General features: G+C 39.7%; 1 protein-coding gene across 1 annotated transcript; it reads right to left on the minus strand.

Moving 5' to 3' along the window:
• Positions 1-278: 278 nt before the first annotated feature.
• Positions 279-1,557, minus strand: LOC121235674 (transcription factor PRE3-like). Its single transcript, XM_041132036.1, has 2 exons — positions 1,123-1,557; positions 279-578 (listed from the first exon to the last, which is right to left on the minus strand). The coding sequence occupies exons 1-2, from the start codon at positions 1,249-1,251 to the stop codon at positions 429-431; spliced, it is 279 nt and encodes a 92-aa protein (XP_040987970.1). The 5' UTR covers positions 1,252-1,557; the 3' UTR covers positions 279-428.
• Between the last annotated feature and the right edge of the window lie 11,584 nt (positions 1,558-13,141).

The raw sequence follows: 13,141 nt of genomic DNA on the forward strand, positions 1-13,141 counted from the left end.
TGATTGCTTTATATGAATACAAGCAGCTAGATAGCTAGCAGCTGCTAGAGCAAAGCTTATAAATCTATTACAGTAGAAGGTTCAATTTTTATTAATTTCTCTTGTTTCCAATTTAACTTGATTATGGGTACGTACGTAAGTCCGTATGTGTTAATTTAACATAGCTAGCTACTGACAGATCAGAAAATTAAAAATCAGCTGGAGCAATGTGAATGCTGGAGTTCTTTATAATTTATTACTCTTTAGCAGGACTTTGCAGTAAAGAGATTAATCGTTCGATGATGATGATGATCAGTTTAGTGATCTTTTTGAGGAGACTAGGAGTACTACTACAAAAGAGAAAGCTGGCAGCCGGCCGTCAGGCCAAGCGATCTGTGGGCATAAGCTGGGAACCCCCTAGCTAATTACATACTTATTCGTACGTACTACTACTGCATAAGTAAATTCCTAATAATCGCAGCTTGGGCAGTGTCACTACTTTCCAATAGCCCAGACAGTCGCTCACTCAGATCGTCAACCTCTCTATGCAAGCTTCTGATATAGTTGCATGTCTCCTGTAACACATTGGCTGCTGAAACCTGCACATGATCATCATAATGCACATTGCTTAATTAATTTTTATTTATATGTATATATGAATCAATTGATCATGCAATAAATATATTGGCAAAAAACTTTAAGCTACCTAAACCTACGTCTCTTTATTCAATTGATATATCTTCTAGTGCATGCAGCGCCCTATATTTGTAAAACAATTTAAGCTGCTCGATACTAAGCATGCCCAAATCAAATTTATCCCCTTATTTTTGTTAAGGATCCGGCGTGCTGATCAATATGGAGACCGAATCCAAATCCTGGGCAAAAACTAATAAGTATATGAAGAAATTCATGAACTTAACTCATCTCATAAAACTAGTTATATAAGAGATAATTATTTATTCTTTATAAATATGTCTAAAAACTTGACCACAAGCATTGTGAGATTATTTCTCAACAGTATAGTACCTGCATTGTAACATTATGTGTAATATTTCCTCTATATATATAGTTAACTAGCTAGAAATTTAACACGAAGGAATATGAAGAAAGAAATTGAGAATGATGAAAATATGTCATGTGTACCTTGTCAGAGCGCCTTTCACGAATCTCAGGAAGAAGCTGTTGCAACTTTGAAACAAGATCATTAATTTGATCATCAGTGATCGGCCTGGAGCCACCTGATTGCCTCGATCGAGACCTTCGGCTTGACATGTTGATTAATGATGCAGTAGTACTACGACAAAAAGGTGAATGGATAATTGAGATCGAGGAAGTTCTTAAAAATTAAGAGGTACTGAGAATCGATCGAAACTCAATCTGAAGACAAATAAGAAGGAATTTATAAATGTGTATATATCAGCAAAACAAAACGTAGTAGAACTTCGAAGACAAATGATATCAGAACAATTTCTAGAGACAAGTAATGGCAATAGAGATAATGGAGCTTTGAAGATGAAGTGTAGAGAGAGAGAGAGAGAGGGAGAGATGTGCACAAGAACACAAGTAGTGGGTGTCGGGGAGTGGTGAAGACAATTGCATGGGAGAAAGAAGTGGGCTGAAGCTCTATTTAAATAGGGTTTTGGGAGAGAGAGAGAGAGAGAGAGAGAGAGAGAGAGAGAGTCCAGAGTCCAATATAAGATCATGAAACTGAACTTGGGAAAACACAGTGGGAAGACGGTATGGCAGATCTCTAGAAACTTGATTCTTTCTGTTTGTGTGTGTGTATGTGTCAGTCTCCACAAAGCAATGTCATGCTGTTTTCTTATTCCTATCAATCTTAAATTGCTTTTCTTGCAAAGCATCAAACTGGAATTGATTTATAAGCTTTTTAATTAATTTGCACGTTAACTATATATATATATATATATATAGGGCCTCTCGATCTAATTATATAAGGACTAGCCAGAGCTAGAGATATTACCTGATCATGATGAGTTGTTGAATTATTTTGACCAGTCAAGCCTAGATAGCTATCACCCCATGTTCTACCTTAAGCTAGTTGCAAGGATTTGCCACGTGGCCTCATAAGGTCCAAACGTTACACGGCCTTCTCGATCGATCATCTTGTTTTTTAATTTTTAATTTTTAATTTTATTTAATAATAGGTTCCACGAGGTTACTGGCCTGCTAACGCTAAAATCGAAAATCTAATGTTTCACATTCATGATTATTTTTTGAAGTGTCACATGAAATTCTGAGCCATGCATTGGGTGCTAGCTAGTTTTTTATTTTTATTTTTAATTATAATCTACTTAATTATTCTCGAGCTGCAATGATGGATATATTCAAGATGGAAATATCTAACTAGGTATACTAATTATTAAAACGAGTTAATTTAGAACAAATTAAGGTTATAATTCCATGAATAATATCAATATTACTTTTTAAAATTCTATAGTCTAAAAATGTATATTTGCACCTGGTACTAGTTTTTTGGATCGTATCAACATAGTTTGAGTGCAAATCAATCATTGTGAATACACTTCAATCATGAAGCATTAAAGACTTACCTAAGTTTGAAGGAAAAATTGGATACATCGAATTGTTTCAGTTTTCTGTTTTTAGATGTCCATGATCTTGCAAATTCCTGTGATTATACACCAAAATAGGTATGAATGGTTACTAATTCAGAATTGCGGAAAAGAACAAAGATTCGACGGCCTATATCAAAATTCAGCCGATGTAAATCCTAGGACCATAGTCCATATTGTCTTATACCACATGAGCCTTGAACAATTTTGATACTTACAAGTTTTATCCACAACAATGGCTATAACACCCAGGCCGAGCATCAAGCCCAAGCTAACTGTAGGTTCGACAATTTTATTACTATCTTTATTCTAGGTTAATACGTATGAAAAACTCACTTGAGATTTAACGAGTAATTTTAGAGTAGGCCATGGACCCAAAAGTTATTTCGGCAGTATATGAATTTTTATTGGACTTGATCATTAGGTTAAAGTTATATAAGGGACCAAGTGGGATCTTTTAATCTTTTGGAATTGGCCTAACAAATTTACGAGAAGAGATTTAGTTAGTTTAGAATTTGAGTCGAGGCCTATTAATTTTTATTAATACTTGATTGAGAAAAATTACATACAAACCAAATAGATTTTTGGACTGGTCTAACCGGCCTAATTTATTAACTCATAAAATATTCGAAACGTGGGCCAAAGATTCTGAAATGGGCCCAAGAAACCCAAGCCTGTGAGAACATAGGGATCAGTCCCACACCCGTGCACGTCTCCCATGCACGTCCCATGCACATTTCTTCCTCTCATTTTTCTCTAGGTTTCACCATCACCTCTATATATATACACATGGATGCCTCTACTTTATATAGAAACTGCCCCCTCTTCCTACTTCACGCTTCTTTCCACCATAGAAATAGCCCCAAACAGCAACCAGCATCTCCATGCCTCTACACCTCCACGTCCAAGAAACACGTCAACCACAACAACAACTAGCTATTTCTTCATGTACGTTGCCACCACCAGCCGTCTTGACATAACCACCATCGAAGGGCAATCCCACTGCCAAGCTCTTCCACACCGCAACCTCACATGACAAGCCCCCCTGCATGACGGAAGACACTAGCCCACTGTCCAGCCTCCATCTCGTAGCAACAAACCGAACGAAAACTCACCCCCACTGTAGCGCCCCTTGCTCAGCCACCATGTGATAGCCATTGCACAAGCTTCACGCATGGCAACCACCTTGACAAAGAAATAACGAAGGCAACTCTATTTTGTTGTTAAAAACAGAGCAAGTTTGGAGTACACCGTAGAGAAACGTCCCCCCTCATTAGCCACCGCTTCTCGCTAGAAACGACCACACATCACGACCACAGCTCGATCATGCTACCCCCACACCACCATCGTCTTAGTCATCACACTCCACCATATGTAAGTCCACCTCCCTTCCCACCGTGTCTCTCTCTTCGTCCTCTCTCTCGCTAATCTCTCTCTTTCTCCCTCATCACTCTCTCTCTCTCTCTCTCTCTCTCTCTCTCTCGTGCTCATCCGCTCAGCTCACCAGCGTATGCTCCTCACCACCTAGATCTGCCGCGTCTCCCTTCCCTCTCGATAAGCTTCCGCCGCGCAATCCCTCTGCTATCTATAATGAGTTTTGCTTTGCTTTCAAATAGGAAGGTAGCTCTTAACACACGTAAAGCCTCTTATGCAGGAAGTAGAATAAAAGTTTTGAGAGGACATTACTATTTTGCCCGTCCAGTTATAAAACTACCAAGAGTTTTTATGAATATTTCAGTAGACATCATTTTACTATCGATGGATTTGGGTCTCATTGTAGAAAATCTCTGTTATTTTAAACTGTACTCCGACTCATTTTAAATTAGTCTAAAAGTGGTTTAACAGAAAATATTTACGATTTTATAATTATATTCTTTTTATAATTAGATTCCGGTAATAAATAAGTTAGAGCTTAAATAGTCAGAGATTTTAATTGAATATTGAGGTATTTGAGAATTTATGACATTTTAGGGTTTCGAGAAATTTAGATTTTTAGGAAAATAGGTTACATAGCGTTTCAGGTTTAAGTATTGAAAAATATGTTAATGGAAATTACGTGGCAATCAGCTTATAGGTGACGAGTAATTTTTGTACAGCACTGTTGTGAAGAAATTCAAAAAGTTAATAAGTCCAAGTAAGCAGGGTTCCAATAATAGACTTTGCATAAAAGAAAATGAATTGAGATTCATTTATGAAAATGTGCATGATATATTTTTGAAAAGAAATGTGAAAATAACCTTAGTTACTTATTTTGCATTACTCATGAAACCCGTATGAAAGAGAAGAACATTTTTATCATGATTAGTGTCAACATGAGCTAATATTGTGCATTCTATTTTCTGAATTGAGAAAAATGAGCGAATATGAAATTCTGAAAATTTTTGCATGTGACGTTAAAATATTTTGAATCGGTTTTTCAAGATGTGAAATGATCTAGATTTGTTCAGTACTCTGTTTTGATGTCTTGTGGCATATGAAAACCTTGGCATGATTTTCTAAAGTTATATTCTAATTAAAGTCTGATTATGATGTTTCTGTTCTGTTCCGATTAGGCCCTGCCATGGGTGATAATAGTGGCATACGGCTCTTCCACAAGTTATAATTGTGATTTATAACCCTACCACGGGGGTTAAAAATGGTATATGGCCCAGCCACGGGTAATAATAGTGCCATACGACCTTTCCATGGGTTATAATTGTGATTTATAACCCTATCACAGGGGGTTAAACATGGTATACGACCCAGGCACAGGTGATAATAGTGGCATATGACCCTTCCACGGGTTATAATTGTAGTTTATAACCCTACCACATGGGGTTAAACATGGTATCTGTCCCGATGTGATGCTCTGATACGATGAACATGAGGTCTTAGATTTTGATATGCTAAATGATTTTTGAATAAGAATGTTTTCTGTAACACCCCGTATTTTAGTGTATTTTTACTGAAGGATTATTTTTATTTATTCAAAAATTTATTCTCTTGTTTTAAAATTGTCGGATTTTTAGTGAGTTTATTTTTATGATTTTTAATTTGTGAAAATTAAATTTGATATGTTTCCTTAATATTAATTATTGTTATGCATTTAAATTTCTCTTTATTTTAAATTAGTTTATTGTTGGGTTTAATTATTTTATTTTTATTTAATCACTACGTTTAAATTATTTTACTTAACTGGCTATTTTGAAATCCTTTTCGTTGGATAATTTTTGTGAGCCAAGATGTGAGGATTGAACCTTATTTCTTTCCCTCCATTTTTTTTCCTTTTTTTCTTTTCTTCTTCTTCTTTTTTTTTTCTTTTCTTTCTTCCCTTTCTCTCTCCTCTCCCTCGCGGCTTTCCCCCTTCTCTCCCTCGTGCGTTTTCTTCTTCCACCCAGCCCACCGCCGTGCACCTCACCGCCCAGCCCATCGTCTTCCCCTCCCTCCGGCGACCACCCCCTTCCAACCTCAGCCTCCCTCGCGCTGCCGTTAGCCTCCACGAACTCCTCAAAGTGTGGCACATCTTGAGCTCCAGCGCCGCCGTCGCACTACCTCCGGTCACCATTTCTTCACCACTTCATCATCGACCTCATAGCAACCAAATGCACCCATCCTTAGCTCTGATCTACCACCGATGAAGCCTATCTATCTCCATCTCTGATTTCGACATTTTTTACCTAAAACCGTCTTCTACGCCGCCACCCATGGCAAACCACCACCATCACTAACTTCACCGACATCCCTAAGCCCTACCCTATCAATTTCGAGTCTTGGTTTGTCTCCGTTCAAAAGTGGGTTTTTGAGACCCACAGCCACAGTGTATTTTACACTGTTGCGTTGCTGAGCCACCACTTCTTACACCTCCGGGATCCTTCAAAAATCATATTATAGTGCTGTAAGTATTTTTCTAAAAGAACTATCGTGAATTAAATATATTTTTGCACTAACTCATATTATTGTGACCTGGTTGGACATACCGGACTTAGTCCAAGGAGTTCGGTGGTCGGATGGATTGTGGACGGAGTTGTATGTTTGGTTGGTATTGTGAAATGTTGGTTGTTGGTATGGTGTTCTTCATGTACATGGCATTTTGCATGCATGATCATGTTTGTAAAAGAAACTGGATTTTCGTGTACATATATTCATGTTCATGTATTTATTGAAAACTGAGTTTTCATGTGTTAATAGATTTTTGGGTGCGTGTGTATCACGACCCCAAGCCGAGATGGGGTATTATCTCGGTGGAGCTCTTCTGGTCACTCGGGAGCGGAATATACTGAGTGACGTCCCCTGGGTTGTTGCTGGGCGACAACGGGATCGGACGAAATGGTCTCGTGCTGACTCCGTGGCCCCTCTGCTGGCGGGGGCTAGAGGATGCTTAGCCATGAACGCGCTGGGCATGGAACTGGGCATCGCTCGTTGCGTAGTGGGTGCTCGACCACTAACGCGCTGGGCACAGAACTGGGCATCGCTATGAAGTCAGGACGTGTAGATGATCCCTAGGGGAGATCATGGTGCATATGGTTAATGGATTAATGGGTTGTTTTCTGAAAAAATAACGTGTGTTGAATAAAAGGATTTTATGTGATTCATTTTCTGGAAAAATGATGTTTTATTGATTTGAGTCATTTTCTGAAAAAATGACGGGTTATTATCTTTGGGCCAAAATGGGATTTTGGCGTGTGTTGAAAAATATATATTTTCAGGAAAAATGATATTTTTGGATCTGACGCATATTTTGTCATATGCATGCATGTTGGTTGCATCAATATGTTTGTATCCCGAGAGTTGTTTGGTTTATACTTACTTGTGGTACCATTTTATGGTATCTCAGATTTTGGTGCAGATGAGGATGAAGAGCCTTAAACTTAGCTTCGTTGAAGGAGTGATCTGGGATTGCTCCTGTTTATCGAGATTCGCTTTATCAATTATTTATGTATTTGTTTTGTAATATATTTTGGGATGACTGTATAACTTTTTAAAGATGATTTGTTTTGAATATTTGTATTTAAAAATTCTGGTACTTAGTAGACTTATTTATATTATCCGCTGTGTTGTTTATTATACACTGTTGCATATACACACACTTGACACTTTCGTTGAGATGTGTGACCGTGTTGTCATCATCCTGACTTCACGATTCCCATATTTTTTTGTACGTGAGAGTCGGGGCGTCACATTTTCTGAATGTTTCGCTTTGATATTTTTGGTAATATGTTTTGACTTTACATTTTGAAAGCAAATGTTTTTTATTCTGCATTTTGAAAGTAAATATTTTGTTATGTATTTTGAATTCTGAAAATACTCATATTTACATACTAGTATATGTTCTCTACTTATTGAGTTATTGATAACTCACCCATTATTTCTACAATATTCTTCAGATAATTTGGATATTTCAGCTGAAAATTAAGATTATGAAGTATGGGTGAGATGATTTAAGTATAGTGGATTAAGCATAGAAAGTTTCTATGAGTTTTGATGAGTTTTATTAAGAAATTTTGTTGTGTACTGATGACTTAGCATTTTGGGAAATTGATTAAATTGAGAAAATTAGTTTGAATCAAAATTTTAATATGATATTGGGAATTTAGAGTTTATAAATATATTGTTAGAATGTGAGTTTAAGTGATAAGGAGAAACTCTCTGACCCCATGCGGGCTCTGGCGTTACAATGGCATTAAAGACCAAGGCAAATTATTTGTATGTACAGTCCTAGCTATAGGGTGTGCAAACCATGTGCATTTTCTTTGAAAAAAATAGGTAAATCTATGACCTATATGAAAAAATGATGGCATCCCACCCTTCTCCCCATCGTGCCTCACCGTTGTCAATGAGCCATCAACGGTTGCCCTCATCATGCCGGTAAGCCTTGTTGCCCTTGTATGTGGCTCTCTCTATCTCTCTCTCACCCTAGCCCAAAATTTAAATTTCATTCACTATACACAGAGTATCAACACCATAGTCGGTTGGTTTTGTTGTCACCCTTGGTTACCATAGATGACGCCGGTAAGTGTCTCTCTATGGTCTATGTTTGGGTCTCCTAAATTCCTTCTCTCCATTCCATTTTTCTATTTAACATGCTCTTTCTCTCTAACCTCTCAAGTCCCCACTTCCACAAACACACCCCTCTCAATTTGTCTTGAACTGTAACAGACAAAAGGCATTGGAGACCTCTCACCGCAAAGTTAATTTCTCCCTTCCACTTGTTCAGTTTGAGTTGTTCCATTGCATGACATCCCCAAATTCAAAACTTAAATATTGGTGTTGTTGCTAGTTCACAGGATAGTAGTTACGTCCTTGGACAGCGTTGCTTCACTCTCTAATTCCACAGGCCACCACACGAGATTAGGTATAGTACCCAAAGTATTAGGACCATTTTGCACTGTTGTGTGTGTGATATGAATGATTGGTGATTACTAGAATTTTTAATGAATTATGTTTGAATGGTAGAACCTAAAGGCTTTCTTGTTGGGTTGCTGTTTTGGGAGTCTCTTGGTTGTGTGAGGTGGATAAAGGAACTTATAAGGAGGTTGTTTGGGTTAATGTTGGCTGTTTGGGGTTAATATGTGTGGTTATTTAGGTTGATATTGGCTATTTGAGGTTGACATGTGAGGCCGTTTGGGGTTTATATGTTAGGGATCTCGATCGAGTCCCTAAACACTATGTTCTCTACGCCAATGGTGGTCTTGTGATAACCGAATCCTTGTTCCTCTCTTGCTTGGTTCTCGAACAATTGTGGTCACGATGACCACTTAGGTACGGTGAGGTTAGGTGTTTAGGCTAAGATGGGTGTATGGAGTGGTGGTAAGGGTCAAGGAGTTGTGTGGGGTTCAATGAATGAGGGCGCACGGCACTAGAGTGAGCTAGGGTTGGCGCCACTTGGAAGATGGAATTTAGGGTTTGGAAGTTGGGTGATGGACGGCTAGGGTTTAGATTTAGTGTATGGAAGATAGGAAAGTATGTGGTCGGCTAGGGTTGGTCGAACAAGGCTAGCGAGAGATTTTAGGAAGTTGTTCCTAAAATCTAGGGATTCAATTTGGAAAGGTTTGGCCGAGTATGGAGAAATGTTTGGGTTAACTAGGGTTCTTAAATTATAAGAACCTAGTTTGGTAAGTGGAGTGTTCGGCTAAGACAATTCAAATTAGGCAAGAGGTTGCCGAAATTTGAATTCAAATTCCAATGGAAGTAGGGTTTGGCTAGGGCAACAAAGATGAATTAAACAATTTAAGGAAAGTTGACTAACACAAGGGTTGGTCGACTTTGATGAAGGGAATGGATTGGAAGAGCAACTTATGAAAAACACCAAGAATAAAATGAAGAACACTCAAGAACACAAGCAAATACTTATGAACTTGAATGAATAAAAACATAAACAATAATAATTCAAGACTTGATTCACAAATTGAACAAGTAATGAATAAACCTCATATATTGATAAAATCAACTTGGATTCACGAATTGCATCAAGTTGCAAATAACAAGATAAATGAATCACACTTATTCAAAGAATTGCAAAGTGTGATTCTCTCTTTGGGATTCATGAATTTCACCCAAAAAGCCCAAGTGCAATGGCACCGGTTTGTGATCTCTCAAACAATAGTCTTCCCTCTAGGAGTTTTGCCAAAAGATTCTAAAACAAACGAAAGATGTCCTATTTATAAGCAATCAAGGTGGAAACCCCCAATAGGTCCCTTGAAAATAAATAATTAAATCAAATTAATTAAACAAAAGAAATAACAAGATAGTGGTCATGGACCAAGGCTAGACGTGGCATGCATGGCCCATGATGGGCTAGGTTGGTACATGGTCGTCTTCGGGCTAGTCTATGGTCATGTGGTGTGGCATGGCTTGCTGATGGTGAGCCAAGGTGGTGCACGGCATGGCCCAGGCTGGTGGCCTAGGCGTTGAGTCTGCAGGGCATGGGCTGGAGCCATGCGCTGGAAGGCATGCCTGGTGGGTATGCCACTGGCCTGCTCTGCAAGGCACGGGCTAGAGCCATGCGCTGGTTGGCATACCGTGAGGCATGCCACTAACCTCGCTGGAGTGCAGCATGGTTAGGCAGGTGCGCGCGCGGGGGTGGATTGGCAGTGTGGCGCCAGGCCTTGCAGCGCATGGGCGCGCGCAAGGGCCATGCGGCCCATCGAAGAGCGCATGGGCCTGCGCACAATAACTAGCAAGCAAGCGCGGCGCGCTGCGGCCTGCATTGCGGTGCGCATGGGCGCGCAGTCAAGAGCTTTGCGCATGGCTGCGCGTAGTGTGTTGCGGAGCACATGGGCACGCTGCGCATTGCTGTGCGCGCTGGCAGGTCCTTACTAACCTAGCTAGCCCACATGCTGGGCGCCCCGTGTGTGCTAGCGCGCGGGCCAAGGCATGCATGCATGCTGGGCGCCCCGCGCTCATCACCCCACAAGCCAAGGCATGGTTGTGGGCTAGCCAAGGTGTTTGTTCCCATCATGACTAGGGCATGTGCGGCATCTCTAGAGGCAACTTGATGTGGGAGTCTAACAATCCCCCTCTCTTCAAGTATATCCTTGCCCTCAAAGATAAATTCAGGAAACCTTTCTCTTATATCATCATAATCTTCCCAAGTAGCCTCTTCTTTTGGAGCTTTACCCTACTTGATCAAAACTTGTCACACACTTTGCCTTTTTCTCCCTCTTGGAAAGACCCTATAGTTAAGAGACTCTTTTGGTTGTAAGAGCATACGCCCTTCTTCATCAAACTTGGGTAGCTCTTCCACAATAAGACTAGGGTCACCAATCCTTTTCTTGAGCATGGTTACATGGAACATCAGGTGTAGTTTGGAACTTGGAGGAAGTTCCAATCTATATGCCACTTCTCCCAACCTCTCAAGTACCTTGAAAGGTCCATAGTACTTCTTAGCCAACTTCAAGTTTAGCTTCTTCCTCAATGTCATTTGGCTAAAGGGTTGAAGTTTCAAATACACATAATCGCCTACTTCAAAAGTGACCATCCTTCTACCCTCATCATAGTACTTTTTCATTCTTTGTTGAGCTTTAGCAAGCTCCTTTTTAACTTTCACTAGGACCTCATCCCTAGTGATCAATTCTTTTTCCACCTTATCATTTTTGGCCGTTCCCTTCTCATAATTCACCAATGTGGGTGGTGCTCTACCATAAACCACTTCAAACGGGCTTCATTGTATGTAAGCATGAAATGAAGTATTATACCAATATTCGGCCCAAGACAAGTACTCCCCCCACTTCTTTTGCTCTTCATGACAAAAACACCTCAAGTATTGCTCAAGTGTTCTATTGACCACTTCCGTTTGGCCATCAATTTGTGGGTGGTAAGATGAACTCGCCTTCAACTTGCTCCCTTGGAGCTCAAACAACTCCTTCCAAAAGGAGCTCATGAATACTCTATCCCGATCCATGACAATGCTCTTGAGAAATCCATGAAACTTCACCACATGATCAACAAAAGCTTTGGCCACACTCTTGGCCGTGTATGGGTGAGTAAGAGGAATGAAGTGCCCATATTTGCTCAATCGATCAACCACAACAAGAATCACTTCAAACCCGCCACTTATTGGAAGCTCTTCAACAAAGTCCATGCTTAACATTTGGGTAGTGAGAATACCTGAGAAGTGTTTGAGAATGTTTGTGAATAGTAGTAAAAAAGTAATAATAAAATAATGAATAGTAGGTAAAAAGTAATGAATAATAAAAAAGTAGGTGAAAAGTAATAATAAAGTAAAGAATAGTAGTGAGAGTACTTGAGGTACTCTTGGTACCCAAACGTAGCCTAAGTCTTCCCAAATCAAGTTAGGAATAGGAAGAGGTTGTAACAACCCGGATGGAGGTCTTGTCTCATACTTGGACTTTTGGCACACATCACACTCGGCCACAAGTTTCTTTAAAGCCTTCTTTATGCCTTCCTAATGGAAAAGATGTTTAACCCGATTGCAGGTCCTCAACCACCTCGAATGTCCACCTACTTTACTATGATGGAAGTGATCAGGAGTTTCTTTTCTCAAGTTAGGCACATTAGGAACATAAACATACTCCTTGTAGTAAATGAGGCCATCTCTTATCTTGAACCCCATGACTCCATCCCCTTGAGCTTCTAAAAGCTCCACAATCTCTATAGCTCTTGCATCTAGCTTTGTTGATTCCCTTATCTTGTCCCATATTCTCCATTCGGCCCCACTCAAGATCATCACATGAGCTTCATCTTCATCATGCACAAGCCACAAAAGTGCACTTCCTTCTCTTCTACTAAGAGCATCTGCAACTTTATTTTCCTTCCCCGGTTGATACACAATATCATATTCAAAGCCCAAAAGCTTTACAAGAAATTTTTGTTGCTCCGGTGTCACAATATTTTGTTGCAACAAATGCCTCAATGCTTTTTGGTCCGTGACAATGGTGAATTTCCTAGCCAACAAGTAGGGCCTCCACACCTTCACGGCATGCACAACCGCAAGCATCTCTCTAGCATATGTACTCCAAGCCTTCTTCATAGGACCAAGTGCTTTGGAAATAAAGCCTATTGGTCTTTTCTCTTGTACCAAAACAGCCCCTATTCCCTCACCACTAGCATCGGTGTAAACCTCAAAAGGCTTC

The sequence above is a fragment of the Juglans microcarpa x Juglans regia genome, chromosome 6D (assembly GCF_004785595.1).
Source record: "Juglans microcarpa x Juglans regia isolate MS1-56 chromosome 6D, Jm3101_v1.0, whole genome shotgun sequence".
Lineage (NCBI taxonomy): Eukaryota > Viridiplantae > Streptophyta > Magnoliopsida > Fagales > Juglandaceae > Juglans > Juglans microcarpa x Juglans regia.

Excerpts from the sequence above, each read along its gene's own strand:
- LOC121235674 (XM_041132036.1), bottom strand. The coding sequence starts at position 1,251 with ATGTCAAGCCGAAGGTCTCGATCGAGGCAATCAGGTGGCTCCAGGCCG. Across the intron at positions 579-1,122 it reads GTGAAAGGCGCTCTGACAAG|GTTTCAGCAGCCAATGTGTT; the intron begins GTACACATGACA and ends GATCATGTGCAG.